Here is a 15,653-nt window from a genome sequence, read left to right as displayed (position 1 = left end):
ATTAAACAAAATAAAACCAAAACATAAAAACATGGTTATTTCATGAATTATATATTCCCACAAGTTGATTTGATATCTTTTCCCCATATTAAATTGTGTTAACAATTGAAAACTAAGGATTTTATCATTCTATAATGTAATATTGAAATTAGTTTAACCGTATGAAACATTTACTGTGAGCTTGAAAAAAAAAACGATCTAAAAACCAAATCAATATATAAGCAAATTGAAATTGAAAGCATGCATTACCAACACAATGCATGTGTTTGCAAAAATTCAACTTCTAAAAACAGGTCAAATAAGATAAAAATAAATGCAAAATAATAAGCTTTATAGGTACACTAGAAAATATACCATCTACAATCCAAAGACCCAGGAGTCAAGAGTACAAGCAAACAACAGAGAATATATAAAACAGATCTTTTTTTTATGTTAAACATTTTTTTTTTTACTGTTAAGCCATTGAAACATGCAAAAAACAGCTTTTTAGACATTTCCACTGGTATTTCAAAAATATTTCTTCTGTCATGTATTTGATACTAGAAGACATTCTTGCCATCACCATCATCTTTGGTTCCATCCACAGATTCTCTATTTAATTCAAATCCTCACCTTGACTGGGTCACTACAAAGCATTAACATTACTGCAAGTAAGAATCGACATGTTATTAAAATTAAGAGATTACTTCAAATCCAAATCTACTGGGGCTGTGAATAATAACTGAATGTAAGTCCTACTAAAAAGTCATTAGGCAAGAATATTTTATCCATCCTTCAATCATTAGTCTTGGTAAAAAGAAATGTTTGAGTCTAAATTTTTACACACAGTGTTTCTGCACTCCCAACCAGAAAAAGAAGTTGATTCCACATCAAAACCGCAAACTTGTTCCTGGAAACTCTAAAAGCTACATGTAGTCTTATGTTCTGTGAACGCAGTGTTCTGCAAGGAGGAGAGGGAGGTCTTTCAAATATCACACAGCCTTGTCACTGAGGCCTTTGAAGGCGAGAAGAAGAATGAGAAATTCCTGTTTGAATTGAACAGGGAGCCAAGGCAGATGTTGCAACACACAGGAGGGATGAGGCATATTTTATTCCTTCTTGTCTGGAGCCTGGCAGCAGGATTTTGAATGGGCTGAAGAGAAAACCAGCTTGTTAGCTTCATCCTGAGAAAATGTGCTTTTGATTTCGAAAATCCTGTTTCGATAAAAAACAAACAAGACTCACGTAGTGGAGTTGGAATTTTGAATTTCTTTTTTAAACTACCAGAAATCATTGTGAGGTTGAGCTATTTCAATACCACTTTAATTGTTACTTTTTTCCAGCATCAGTGGGCGCTGCTGCAGAGTGCATCTCTGTCCTCTTTTCTCTCTACTGCTTGCTGTTTCTCTCGTGTGCACACACCAAAACACACGCGCACACCCCTTCACACACACGCATGCATACTCTCGCTGCCTGTCTTTCTCCTCCCTCTTTATATTCTCTCTAATTCCTTCATCCCTCCCACTTTTTCAGCTTGATCTGCCCCTCTCCGTTGCACAGTGTCTACGCTCTCTCTCGTTCTCTCTCCCTCTCTCTCACACACACTCACTCTTTCGCTCTCGCTCGCTCGCATGCAGACCGAGGGAGAGGAAGGGATGAACGAGGTGCACACATGTGAGGATCTCCTCAACTGCCAGAGCAAGGCAGGACTGGCTACCAGAGAAGACGAAGAGGAGGAGGAGGAGGAGGAGGAGGAGGTCTAGAGGAATACTGCAGTGACCATCCAGCTTCCTTTTCTTCAGAGTTCTCACTCTCCATCTCTCTTTGCTTCACTGCTTTCATCCCCCCCAGCCCCTCCTCACCGCCCTGTCTTCTTCATCCACTCTTCCCTACTGCTAGCTACACCATGAAGCCGCCTGCTGCTTGTTGCTAAGGGGGCAGCCAACCGGGGGGAGCAGAGTGAACCAGGCGTTGTTTTTGTGTTTTCAAGGTAATAAATGCCTTCCCTGATGGCAACTGTCAGGTGTCACAGATGTTGCATTGCACTACAGAGACAGATCGGGGGTTTTGGGACCTTCAGTTGTAGAATGGTTCTTAGTGAATTTGGAGCAGGGTATGCATGCTCTGTGCACAAACTCTTTCCCAGTTTATCCAGTTTGTTTCAGCCTTGATTATTTGAGTCTTTGCAGGGTCTTCTATCCTGTGACTCTGCATTCTGTCTTCTTGCTTCATTTTGTTGCATTGTTTGACTCTCTGCATGTGTCTTCTTGAGACAGTCATCAGACCCCAGGGGCCTTGTGTGGACTTTGCTTTTGCATGCTTGAACAGGTGAACTGGAAGGAAGGTCTTCTGTTAAATTACAGCTTCCAGTCCACAGGGAAACTATTTGCACACCTTTGTTTCCTGTGAGCAGGTGCTATGTGATCCATATCTGCTTGGCGTTCTACATAGTACTTGAGGCGGATGCACAGATTAGCTGTCTAATGTTCTCAGACTCTGAAAGGAGCACAAACCTGTCGACCAAAAGGGAGTGCTGCCCTCCCCGCTTCTGGTGGCAATAACAAACAGAGAGGCGAGAACAGGTGATTACTTATTCACTCATGCACATCATCATTCTCAGCGGTGTAATACACCTGAGTGCTCAGCAGCGGTTACAAAGCCTCCTTGCATGTTGCTGCTGTGCAATCTGAAAATGGACAATTTCTGCTTTCATCTCACTCAAACTTGTGTAATTTGTGGCTCCAGTTACATAACTAATTTAAACCCAAATCCTCCTCCGGAAGAGGTGCCAGCACATCACATACAGGATGAAGCGATAGACTTTGCCTTGCAAAAGTTTATACGCTTCTTGAAGTTGTTGTGGTGTTGTGTTTTCCTGGGATCTCACGCGACAGACTAACAAAAATAGTGCTGTGAAGTGGAAAGAAAAGTCCGGAAAAGCCAGTCAAACATGAATGCTTTGTTCTAAACCAGTCCATCATAGTTCTGACTGAATTTTTAAGGCCACCATCCTGCTGGAAGATAAGCTTTATTATCGTCCAGTATTCTAATCTATGTATCCCCTTCATCGTTCTATTAATTTTGAACAGCTTCCAAATCTCTCTTATACACCTTTACCATGATGCTGCCACCACAATATGTCACAGAGGAGTTGTTTTTACTGATTTGTATGCTTGCTGAGAAAGTTCTATTTTGGTCTTATCTGAACAAAGAACATTCTTTCATGTGATAGCTGTGTCTTGTTTATGCTGCAATGGGACTTTTTAGGACTTTTCAGCTTCCCAAGCTGCATTTTATTTTGAATAGTTTAGATATGCTCTACAAAAAAAAAAAAAAAAAAAGAGTTTCAATGAATAAGTTGGAGTTACAGTCCATAGAAAAATCTGCAGTTAGGTGAATCTTATACCAACCATGATATCCACTGTAGCTGTTTCAATGAAAGAGTCATCAAGGCATGATTTTGTTTTTCTCTGCACCGTTTTGCACTTCAAATTTCAGCATCAACGAATCTGTGGCAAATATGAATGACCTGCATACAGAACCTTTGACAGAGAAATGGTTTCACCAATTGGACGCACATCATGTCCTTCATTGACAACAGAAGCTTTATAAAGTGTAGCTTGCAGAAATCCCGAGTTAAGCAGAATTATTTTTCTTAGGAGTACGCCTCTGTGGCAGCTCACACAAAGTGCCTGGGACTGTTTGAAAACTGTAAATAAAACAACTTTTTTCAGACCACAGGGTGGTGGCCGGCTAATGTGGGGAGTGCTGTCAGGTCTAAGATATCCATCATTAAATTAGATCTAATAGAGAGCCACAAAATATAGTTTGCTCAGTTCAAACTCTTAATGTCATTCTGGTCTGCAATGTGGTGCAGTTATTAGCACTTAGGATGTTTTGTTTCTCCCTGGGTGCTCCAGCTTCCTCACACAGTCCATAAACATAACATGCATGTTAGGAGTACGCTACGTTGTCTTCCAGGAAGGTACTAGCTCAACTATAGAGGATTTTGATGCTGCTTTATATGGTTAATATTTCGTAATTTAATCTTCACATGCTAAAATGACAGTCAGTGTCTGGTAAAGTTGTTTTATTGATCAAAAGCTGACAAATGCGAAAACCAATGCTCTTAAGCTGGAATCACAACCACTGGCTAATATATTACATGCACGTTAATATGGACCGCTTTTTGCCTTCAGAACTACCTTTCTTCATAAACCCATTTGATAAGGCTTCAGAAACATTGCTTAGAGTTTTGAGTTCATGTGGACCTGTTAGCAACACTCAGTTGCTATAGGTTTACTAGCTGCACTCCATTAATACAAACTTCCTGTTCCACCGCATCCTGATCCCAGTCTGTTGTATTTAGATCTGAACATTATGGAGGCCGTTGGAATACGGTGAACATTGTTGCTTTCCAGTAACCACTTTTAGATGATTTGAGCAGCGGGACATGCTGCATTTATTCTGCTGGAAGCATCAGAAAACTGCTCACAAAGGGATGGACATGGTCAACATTAACGCTGAGGCATTATTCAGTGCTTTGGGTTACCGCCTGCAGTTTCAGTGCTTCATGCTGAAGCACTGAAACAACACAGAAACCCTCCATTTTTTCATGCTTTTTTACAACAAATTCTGACCCTGCTAAATGTTGAAGCTGAAATCAGAGCAACTGAACAAGGCAATATTTTTTGTCTCATCTGTTAATGTTGCAGTTTTAGTGAGTCAGTTGCTTGCAATTTAAGTTTCCTCTATTTAATTGAGGGGGTTGCATCTAGTGTAGTCTTCTGCTGCTACTGCCCACTTAGCTCACAGACCAAAGTGTTGTGCATTCAGAGATTGCATTTCACACACGTTGGTCCTAACTGATCTGTATTACAGCTGCCTTTGTATAATGTCAAACCAGTTTAACTATTCTCATACGTCTGCTGCCATTAACAAGGCATTTCTGTTCGATTAAATATCATTTTCTCCTCACTCAGACGCTAGTTCAAGCTTTAGCTAGTTTGCAAACAAGCAATTAAGCAGACTGTGACTACTGAGTTTGTACCTGTGTTTGAATTTTTGTATGCATTTTTTATGCATTCAGATGTTTCCATGCACTTCTAAGCCAACTTGCTTCCATCATCAGATGGATAACTTTTTTAGCTTGTCATGAATACGGTATGGCTGAAACAAAAACTCAGCTCCTTTGCAGTTGCAGCTTAAATGTATTTAGTCAAGACAGAGAAAAATAAATGATCAAAGGGACTTACATGCTGTTTATTCAGCCCTATGAGCAGTGGTGATGCAGCTATTCTGTTTCTCTTCAGATCTTACTGAAAATGGCGGAAGGGTCCAAAGATCAGGGAGCGACTGGCGCCGCAGAACCAGAGGAAGACTCCCCCAATATGATTGTCTACAGAAAGGTAGGCCTATGCACACTTTCTGGTCTACATTACAAACAAATCGTCTAACAGTGCTCTCATTTGTATCAAAATGCACCAACCACGCACTGGTCTCACATTGAGGGCTCAGGATGTCTCTCCTTTCAGCCGTCTTAAATCAAGCCCCACTCTTTCTTTGCCCCCTTTCTTCAGAGCCATATTCCTTCTTCTGTGTCCGTTTCCAGGCTGCCCTCCAACATTTTAATAATCTCCCAATCCCTTCAGTGAAGAGTCTGGGCAGTGAGGGATCCTTTCATTGTCAGGCGTAATTACCTCGTCCCCATGGTGCCTTTACTTTCAATCAGTACTGTTTGATTGGAGAGGGTTAGCGGTATTGGAGGCTAATTATGTGCATATTCTGCTGGGGAGAAGTAGCTAAGTCTTCAGGGCTGGAATCTGTAACAGCCAATGAGGGAGTGGTATTTCCCCACACACAACAGATAGCTTGTGAAATTCCATGCCCTTTACTGGGACGCTTGGACTCTATTCATTTGATTTCCCATGGTATCCACTGCTACCATTGAGCATTTTGTTTGGATTACTGCTAAATTGTCCCAAATCTCCTGCTTCACTCTGAGCCAAAAAGCTCTTCATTCATATGCTGAGGTAAACAGATTAGTGGAAGTATGGGCAGTAAAGACAGGATGTGAAATAATTGTTGACAGCATCTGCCTCAATGGCTAAGATTTTTTTTTTCCATATTGTAGCCATTTATTGATTAGGATTTTGTGATTACTGAAGGAATTTTAGCCATTTTTTTTCCCTCTCTGGCATTATGAATCCTGATTTATCCCTGAATCTCCCAATAAAAATAAATGCTGGCAGTGTGTGAATAGACTGTGTCAAATCAGTTGTTAACATTTGGATGTGGGATAGTAAAAGTGGGAAGACAGCAACACCTGATATTGCTCTGTGAATCCTAGTAAGAATGTCAAATCCTTGTAAATATCTACCTGGAATGACCTCTTGATAATCATAAATGAAAACTGAGGTGAGGATGCTTTAAAAATAATTGAGTCTGTTGCTCAAGCGGAGGTCAGGTTTTTTTGGTGGCTTGTTCATAAGTGATTATGGGATGGTGGAGGAGATGGAGATCCAGACCAGCGCCTCGTCTGCAGTGATAGAGATGCTGGTCTGGTCTGCTGTGATGAAGTAAGACCTGAGCCAAAAATCAAGGCTCTTTATTTACTTGTCTGTTCACATTCTGATCTTTGTAGACACAAGTTTCTATAAGCATAAGTTGAGGAACTCTGAATGAAGCTAGGAGTAGAAGGGGGACGTGGGTGCTTGAAATTTTGTCCTGGAGCTGCTACCTCTGCTACCCGATCTCTGATAAGTGTATGACAGGAGATAACTGGAATGATGGATGGACATCCTCACCCAAAGCTTAGATCTCAAAAATAAATTGTCACATTTCCTTCCAGAAATTCCGCAGCAACAAATCAACTGCAACCTACAGGCCATTATCACCACTGGTTTGTGCCGCAGCACAGCGGTTTGCCAGTGTGTCAAAGAAAGGGCAGCACACAGCACGGTGTGCTTGTGCACATGCTGTTCAGCTTGGCTGAACTTTGGCCACAGCGCAGCGTGACAAATACCTGCGTGGGCACTGGAAACGAGTCATCCAGGCAGGCATGGGGGACAAAGATGGAGCCGATGTTTGTATGATGAGACGTAAATTCATAGTTGTTGACATCTTGTATCTGGGACGGGAAATGTCTCGTTTTTATTATTTTGTTGTTTTTTTTAAAGATTTTTTTATGGATAATGTCTGTTTCAAATTTACAAATAGCGGATTTTCTATAAGAAAGAAATTTGTGATTTGTAAAATTTGCATTCTTTTATGTTGGAAAAGCCTTTTTTTCTTCCTCATCTCTGCTTGATTTAAGATCTGAACTTGTGAAGCTCAGACAAATTAAGACCTAAGCAGACAGATCTACTCATGGCCATGCAAACTGACAGAAGGATTCCAAAGTTTTTGAGCTTAGTAAAACAAACAAAAAAACAAACAAACAAACAAAAAAACACATCTTGAAGATCTACATGACTGTGGGGAAAATATTTTGTTGGCCAACAAAAGAAAAGTAGAACTTTGCTAACGGTAATTATTTGTTACGTTTGATGTGAAATTATCACATAGCTTCTGAAAATAAACTCTCTGAAACATTTTGGGAGTTTGATACTCTGGGGCTGCTTTGCCACTTCACAACTTGTTGTGATTGATGAAACCTTTAATTACGTTCTCTAGCTGAAAATTCTGAAAGAAAATGTCTGCTAATCACTTTGCGACCAAAAGCTTAAGCACCACCAGTGGCAAGTCCAACTTCAAATATCTAAAAAAGAAAGAATGATGCTTTAGAGCTGCAGAGTGAAAGCAACGACTCAAAGTTGTAGCTGTCAGTGGGGGAATTTTCACATAGAGTCGTGTAGGTTTACATTTCCATTTCTCTATGACTTAAAATCCATGTTCTTATTTACCCAGGTTATCTTTGTTTGAAGATATAATACATGATGAGAAAAAAAATCTTTTTGGGGACAAAGCTCCATAGCGGTTTTACCTCAATAGTTTAATAGCTTTGATGGACTAACTGTGCTTGCCACTATAAATGCTTGCTTGCCAGAGAATACAATCCACATTTTTTAAATTCGCTTTCTGCATGTATAAAACCACCCAGTAAAGATCTGAAGTCTAATTCAGGGCTTCCTTGATTTCAATATTTCTCAGTTGTCATTATGGTTCAGTGTCTATTTTAGCATCGCAGTGAATTAAGAATTAAGAAGATGTACAACTGAGAACACTGTAGTTTGCTGTAGCACATGGATTTCACAGTGCGGCTTTATTACGTAACGCTGCACATGCCTGGAGGCGACGCATTTAAGAGACTAGATCTTGCTCGTCAGGAGGCCGTCTGGGGGAATATCAGTCATTTCATGTTTTGGTCATACGATGTGACAACAGACAGATTATTGTCAGAGTGACAGGAATTTGTGCCCTTCCTGCTTTGATTTTATTTTATTTTTTTACTTTTAAAGACCTAAATTCATAAAACAAAGTGGTGAAATCTAAAAAGAGGGAAATAGCATGAATATTTCATCAACACTCCATTTGATCTAGATCTGCAACTTTACCAGCAGTCAAAATGTTGTATGTTTTCTTAAGTTTTAACTCTTGGAGCCAAAATAGAAGAGAGGTGCTGGACCTTTGGGGGCTTTAGGGACCCAGAGCCTCTGGACTCAGTGGGTGGGCAAGCCGGCGCAGTGTGAAGGCTGAACGCTGCTCACAGAGAGCCAGATGGCCGCCAATATGCTCTGCCGCCTGGGAAAACACTGGCAGCCTCGTCCCGAAGGCCTCAGCCTCTGTCAGCTGGAAAACATCACAATCCTACCCGTAAGGAGTTAGTAGGGCCAGTGTGATTTCATAGAGACAAAAATCATTACTAAAGTGGATCTCCTTTGGTAGCACTGCATAAAGGAATATACTGTCCAATCTGCCACATTTTCTGCTAAAGAATATTGAGTTAACTGCGTGGGCAGTTAGACAAAGGTGACTGTGACGTATCTAGCCGTGAGAGATGTGGAGTGCTCTGGAGAGGAGGAGGTTGTCTCTGTTCGTGCAGCGTAGGCGATGCAGCGCTATCTTCCTCTGCCTCGCTACCCATGAGGAAAAGAAAGTAGAACAACACAAACCAATAAATGCACCACGTCTTATCGCCAAAGAAGAAAAAAAAAAAAGTAGGAAAGGGTGCGCAGACATAGGTTGCAGACGTACTCATCATACTGAGCAGACTTTTCCTTTTGTCTGTTTGTTTGAGATTAGGACTACGACCTCAGCACGCAACAAAGAAACGGAGAAGAGAGGCATAACTGTGATGGAAAATTAAATTAAATAGAGTCCACCTTTCAGCTCTGATGGGGTGAAGCTCACTATTTATAGCAAACATCTCTTGTCCCCTAAGTGCATGAGTGCATGTATTTTTCCCTTTTTCCATCGGGCCATCGTGGAGGCTGAGGCCCCCTTTGCGGAGATACCTGGAAAAAGAAAATGTCTGTAGACAGACAGCACGTTTTCAAAAAGATTAGACTTGTAGTTTTTTAAAATTGTTTTTATTGCGTCCAAATTCGTTTTTAATTTTAGCCAAATTGGTTTTGGGAGATGCGGGGGGATAAATATTTACCACCGGAAGTGCTGTGTGCATCTCATTACAAATATCAGTTGTATTTGCTTTTTCTGTCATACCTCAATGTTTTGATATAAGGTTTAATTAAAATGACCTAATAAAAACATCAGATTCAAAGTTATGGTTTATTTATTAGCAAGAAAAATTGATCCAGATAATCACAGTCCAACAGGAAAACATTACATCTTCCACTTGTTAAATCATAGATTAGCTAAGATTAATCATATTTTTGTTTTATTTCTAAATGCTGACTACTGTATAGCATCAAATAATCACTTAAATGGAAACTTTATGCCTTAAAAACACATGAGAAACAATGTCATTGGTATCTATCAGTTTGGAAAGAGTTACAAAAACATTTCTAAAGCATTTGATTAAAGCATAAATAAAAATAGCCATTATCTAATTATGTAGAATACACAGAACATAGGAGAAACTTCTTTCAATTAGTAGGGAAATTGTATTTTATATAAATTCAGGTTACATTTTTCTGATATTAAAATGTGTTTGGTGATTTGAAATACATAAATGTAATGGAAATACAAGCCATCTGCGGTGGGAAAAATACTTTTTCATGATACTTTACACTGTTAAGTAAGTTCTGGCAGATTTCAAAGGTCTTTCCATCCGTTAACTAAAAAAAAAAAAGCTACACACGGAACAAAAAAAAAAAATCCCCATTAGCCTGTACTGACTCTTGTCGAGTGTCAAGATCTTTCTGTTCTTGTCATAATTTTCCTTCCAGAAACCAAAAACCTAACTATTAGTGGACCAAAATGCTAATTGCTAGCATAATAACGACAATGCTTCTCTCAGTGTCTCTTGCTGAATGCAGAGCAGAGGCCAGACATTTTTAACCATCTTTCCGCTTTTCATCTTTCACTGATTTTTGCGGCCTTTTCTTCTGCTTTTTGCTAATTAATAATTGAAGCCCATTTGGAGCGTTCCATATTCCGAAAAAATATCGGCTCCTCTGAGACATCACATCCCTCTCTCCCTCCGTTCATCTGTTCTTGCATGGCACTTTGTCTATGACGACTTGAATGGCCTCCTTGATGGCAAAACCTCTTATTTCGCATATTGTTTGAGCACATCAATTTACTGGCGTGGATATTATAGAGAGAAAATGAAAGTGTTTGCTCCCGTAACAACAGCTGTGGGGTGACTAACACAGGTTATCACACCTGTGTCACACCGCTTAGGTAGATGGATGTTAAATCTAATATTCCCCGAGGGATGAAGAAAAGAAATTACCATCAGCGTTAGCTTGAGCCTCGCTCACCATCCGAACGGATGGTTATCGTTCTGTTGGCGTGGCGATCATTTAGACGCAACAAAGAGGAAGTTTGTTAGAGGGAGTTCCTCTTGAGAATGCCGTGTAAATTATATGGAAATTAATAGAAAACTGCAGCCAGCACACCACCAGTTGGACACTGTTTCCCGCTTGCTGGGTAGAGAGAGATAATATAACTGTAAATGGCAGCTTCCTGCACCACTGATTCTCCAGCTACAGCAGGGATGACAGCTGGGTGGATATGAAGGGCTAACAGAAGCACTTTGGTCAGGAGAATGAAGCTGCACTGCTCATCTTCCTCCCGCTGCCAGTGACTCACACTCCCTCTCGCCTCTCTCTAAAGAGGCCCATGGAGGGACTATCTCTTCTCTTTTCAGGCTAACCTCAGTCTGAAGTGTTTATGGACCACTGTTTGCTGTTCCTGTGTGCACTTAAGATAGCGCGCTGCAGCCGAACACTCTTGATATCGCTTGTGCAACTGTAGGGACGAGTTCACCCGGCGCTTTATCATGCACGATCATTTTAACACTTGCACCATGGGAGCCTTTATCTGAGGCGCTGGTATGAGCTGAAGCCTATGTGCCTGTGTATGCTAAGTGTAAATGTGGGCTGCTGGGCTGCTTCCCTGCTTGGGTCAATGAGATAAAAAACCATGAGTGCAAAGCTCTATGTCTTGCGTAACCAGCTCTCGTCTGTGTCATGAGTTGTGTGTCTTCTTCTTCTGCTGAGTGAAACATGGAAATCTTGAAGGCAACGTGTAGGTGGAGAATAATTTATAGTTCCTCAAAAGCCTGCATGCGGCACATGTGCCTTGATTCGCCTTATCCATGAAGGACTGAGAAGGATGGAAAAGGAAACTCCTTCCTATCTGTTTGCACATTGTCAACAATGTGCCCTGAAGAATTTAATAATGCAGCCAGTGTTGTGCTTTTCTGGTGAGCGGAGTGTAACGCTGTGCATGCAGAGGCTGAAGATGAGAGGTGGCTGATGTGGGGGAATGGCTCTTACCACCGTGTCCCACTTTTTAGAGCCCTCCAAAGCCTTCTGAACCTTTCACTTGATGCAGAATAAAAACTCTGCATGAAGTCGCACAATAGATAGAGCGCTCTTCAAACACCTTTGACCGCACTGTTGATAACCTCAGTATCTCTGCTGGGCGCTGAAGCAGCAGCCTGAACTCCCATGGGAGGAGATGAGATGGATGTACTGCATTTCCATTGAAACCAGATGTTCACATGTGAAAGAAACCGTACACTTTTTAAATCACTGATTGACATTAACCTCGACTAATCATTTCCTGTCTTTGGTTAGTTAGAATCACCAGCATGTTTTTCTGGTTGCTAAATGCAAGGATAATAATAAAGAGATTTTTCTTACTTTTCTTTAGAAATTTTGGTGTTTGGTAGATTTGCCTTTTAAACTGTATAACTTGGGTCAAACATTCTTTGTATTCTTTCACAAGTTGAACTTGATTGACTGAAAATGTATCTCGTTCACAAAGTTTTTTCTGTGGAACTGAGATCAGGGTGTAGTGATGGCCACTCCAAATCATTATTCACCTTGTTGTCTTTAAAACTAATTAGGTACCATCGTCTTTGTCCAAATGGCAGACCCATTTGTGCCCAAGTTTGATGCCTTGGGATGCTGCATTAATACTTTCGTTATTCTGGCTTTTAGCAAATCCATTTGATAATATCAAGTGACCTTATGAAGAAAAGGTCCAACCTTATTTAATGCCAGAATGTGAGAAAAAGGATGATGTCCATTTATTTAGTGTAGGATTTGCACAAGAACTGTTGTGTGGTTGAAATGTAACATCATCTATTGGGGAAAGAGCTATCCAGTTTAGCTGTTTTAAATAAACCCAAGAAAGAAAAAATATTCACTTCATTGTAAGCCTTAAATGCTGATAACTTCTGGGTGTCCAGTTCTGGTTCTCTGAGCTTTAAGGCAACACTTTGACGTGTTTAAGATTGGTGACTAACCCTGCTGTAGTACTGACAAGCTGTATCGTGAATAAAGTGAAACTTAAAGTTACAGCAAGCAGTTACTACATCAGCAGGATTTTCTTAAATGCCGAGATTTATCAGCGCAAATCGATGTGCCTTCCAGAAATGGACACATAATGGAAACCAAATCGATACAAAGAGATACTGAAAGCATTTAAAAGAAGCACAAAAATATCTAATTTATTAACAGAAGTGATGAAAACATGAAAGAAAAAAACAGTAAGTAATGTTTGCTCTGTCAGCGAATCTTTTTTTGTGTATTTAAGCTTATACTTATAAGGCGCTTCAGAGAGAGTTTTCTGAAAATATTCACAACACTTGCAATTATCAAGCTCCAGAAAAGAATGATCTTATCATGTGTGTAAGTTTGTCTCAGTATAAACACTGCCACTCTGTAAAGGTCTGTTCAGATACATGCAAAATTCAATATTTGGTGAAGATCGCACCGTGATATTAGCAGTCCTATGGTGAAACATGGTGGTGGCAGTATCATGCTATGGGAGTACTTCAGTAGCGAAAGGGAAGCTGAAGACACGAGCTCGACGGGATGGAGGTTCAACTTCGTCAGCTCTAAAACGTTACATCTCTAAACATTCAGCCAGAGCTAGCGTAAAATGGTTTAATCAAAGCACATATTTAGGTGTTTGTAGTGGCCTAGTCAAAGTTCAGACCTACATTAAAAAAAATAAAAAGTTGCAACTATATTCTAAGTCCACACACTTTGAGGTTTCTGCTAGTTTCATCACCAAACATAACTCATAAGACTTTATTTTCTTCCTTTTCTCTCCTCTCTTGTGTTTCCCTTTATTCCTCCTACAACCGGCGTTGCCTCATTAGACTGCGGTGATAGATTAACTTTGAAAACGCGATCCTCTTTTCAAGGCGCCCACAGCTGACGAGGATCAGTTATTAAAGTGCCAAAGCACTGCGGTGAGTTCAGCAGAAAGACTGCGTTGTACTCAATTTGGCTGATGAAAATTTGACGGCTGATTAAGCAATAAGAATGTAGGGTCAGCTGGTTCATCTGTCCTGTCGAGTTACGTCTTTAAAAGAGCATTAAAAAGTGATTATCACATGATCAGACGCCGTGTTTCCTCATCATTCAAAAGGGAACCGCAGAGACGGAGTACCACGTCGTGCGTTTATAAATGCGTCTTTGCCATTTCATGTTCCAACCGAGCTCAGGAGAGCCGAGCTCAGATGAACACATGAATAAATTCATTCTATGCTTAACACAGTAAACAACCTGCAACGTGATCTCTGCGTATTTCTTTATCCTCCCCTAAACACCTCATAGCATTTAGGAGTGTGATGATATTTATTATAAGCAACATTATGATTATGAATATTATGAGTAGTAGCGACAATATGTGATATTAGTAGCAATAGTATGAGCCTATTTACTGATGATGATGGCAATAGTATTATTTTTAATAACTATTAAAAAATAGTGTTATTTTTAAGTGTTAGTGTTTAACAATAATATTATTGAACAGTAAATCATATATAACACTACCATGTTTGACATGTTATATTTACCCTTTTTTTTATGCTTCTAGTGCCACTATTAATTATTATAATAACAGTTATTATTTCTTATAATAATTAACACGAAATGCAGTATTTAGTAATACTAGTTTTTGTCAGCTACAGTGTCTTGTAGCTGACAAATTTTCCTATTGACCTATTGACCTTTTTTATTGTTTATTTTTGAATGATTCACAATATTTACACTATCAGAGTAAAAACACAAGCTGGTTAAAATGATCATTTTTCATTAATGTCGGTAGATTTTCTGCCACCTCCAACATGCAAACACCCACACTTTGCTTTTAAAAAGCCTTTTTTTTTTCTATATTAATTTTTTTTTTCTATATTTTTAAGCCAAATTCTCACAGAATTCCTCAAAGGTCAGCTATGGGAGCTCCCTCAGTATTTCCAATAACACTGATGAGATGTGATTCTCTCATGAAAAAAACAAAACAAGCTTTGCAGGCGTGGCTGCACTATGTTTCATAATTTAATCAATGAAGGCTTCATCAAGTGGGCCTTCTCTGCTCAGCCACTAAAAGAAGTGCTTAGATAATAACGAAACAGCAACAAAAGGACGCACGACATTCAGACGGAGAATGATTGCTGCTGACAAAGAGCGTGACGCAGCTGAATGAAACATTCCGATCAACAAATGTACTGTCACTGCGGATCCATCTGCCGGCGCAGCCATTTGTATTGTTCGTCTGAGAGGTCGGCAGAGAGAACAAAAAAAAAGTGTTTTGATTAAAATAAATGTCTGATTCATGTGAGCAGGACAGAGAAAGACACAGAGGGACGCGGCGTCATCTGTGCGCCGCGGAGGCGCAGGTAGTGACGGACCGTGTGTAGTCGGAGCGCTGAGACTCTTTGTAGTTGTCACCGGGTTCAGGATGAAGCAGGAATGAGTCACCAGGGCCCAAATGATAATCACCCTCACAGACTAGTCTGACTAAACATGGCTCAGAGGACCAACCATCTGGTTTTGTTCCGACTCAGACGTGCGCTCCTGCCGCTCCGGTTCACTTCGACTAACCCGGCCTCCGTAACCCTGCCTGTTGGGATTTCATCGTGAACCACACTGTCAGCACAGTAGCCCACCCCACCCTATAACCCCACGTTTAAAAAATTAATTACACAAGCATCTGTGTGTGTGTGTGTGTGTGTGTGTGTGTGTGTGTGTGTGTGTGTGTGTGTGTGTGTGTGTGTGTGTGTGTGTGTGTGTGTGTGTGTGTGT

The 15,653-nt window shown here is 40.3% G+C and overlaps 1 protein-coding gene across 7 annotated transcripts in view; it reads left to right on the top strand.

The window, feature by feature from the left end:
* The first annotated feature begins 1,474 nt into the window (after positions 1-1,474).
* LOC103458511 (regulator of G-protein signaling 6-like) overlaps positions 1,475-15,653 on the top strand; it is a 42,665-nt gene continuing 28,486 nt past the window's right edge. For 3 of the 7 annotated variants that reach the window (XM_008399366.2, XM_008399371.2, XM_008399369.2), the window contains exons 1-2: positions 1,477-1,969; positions 5,292-5,387. In XM_008399366.2, coding sequence (XP_008397588.1) covers positions 5,304-5,387 — 84 coding nt within the window. In that variant the 5' untranslated portion in view covers positions 1,477-1,969; positions 5,292-5,303. Of the gene's footprint in view, positions 1,970-2,382; positions 2,562-5,291; positions 5,388-15,653 lie in introns of those variants that run through there. The other 4 variants (XR_001776155.1, XM_017302491.1, XM_008399373.2 and 1 more) reach the window with 3 other exon arrangements.

Source organism: Poecilia reticulata, linkage group LG22 (assembly GCF_000633615.1).
Source record: "Poecilia reticulata strain Guanapo linkage group LG22, Guppy_female_1.0+MT, whole genome shotgun sequence".
In the NCBI taxonomy this organism is placed as follows: Eukaryota; Metazoa; Chordata; class Actinopteri; order Cyprinodontiformes; family Poeciliidae; genus Poecilia; species Poecilia reticulata.
This window is presented reverse-complemented; position numbering and strand designations above follow the sequence as displayed.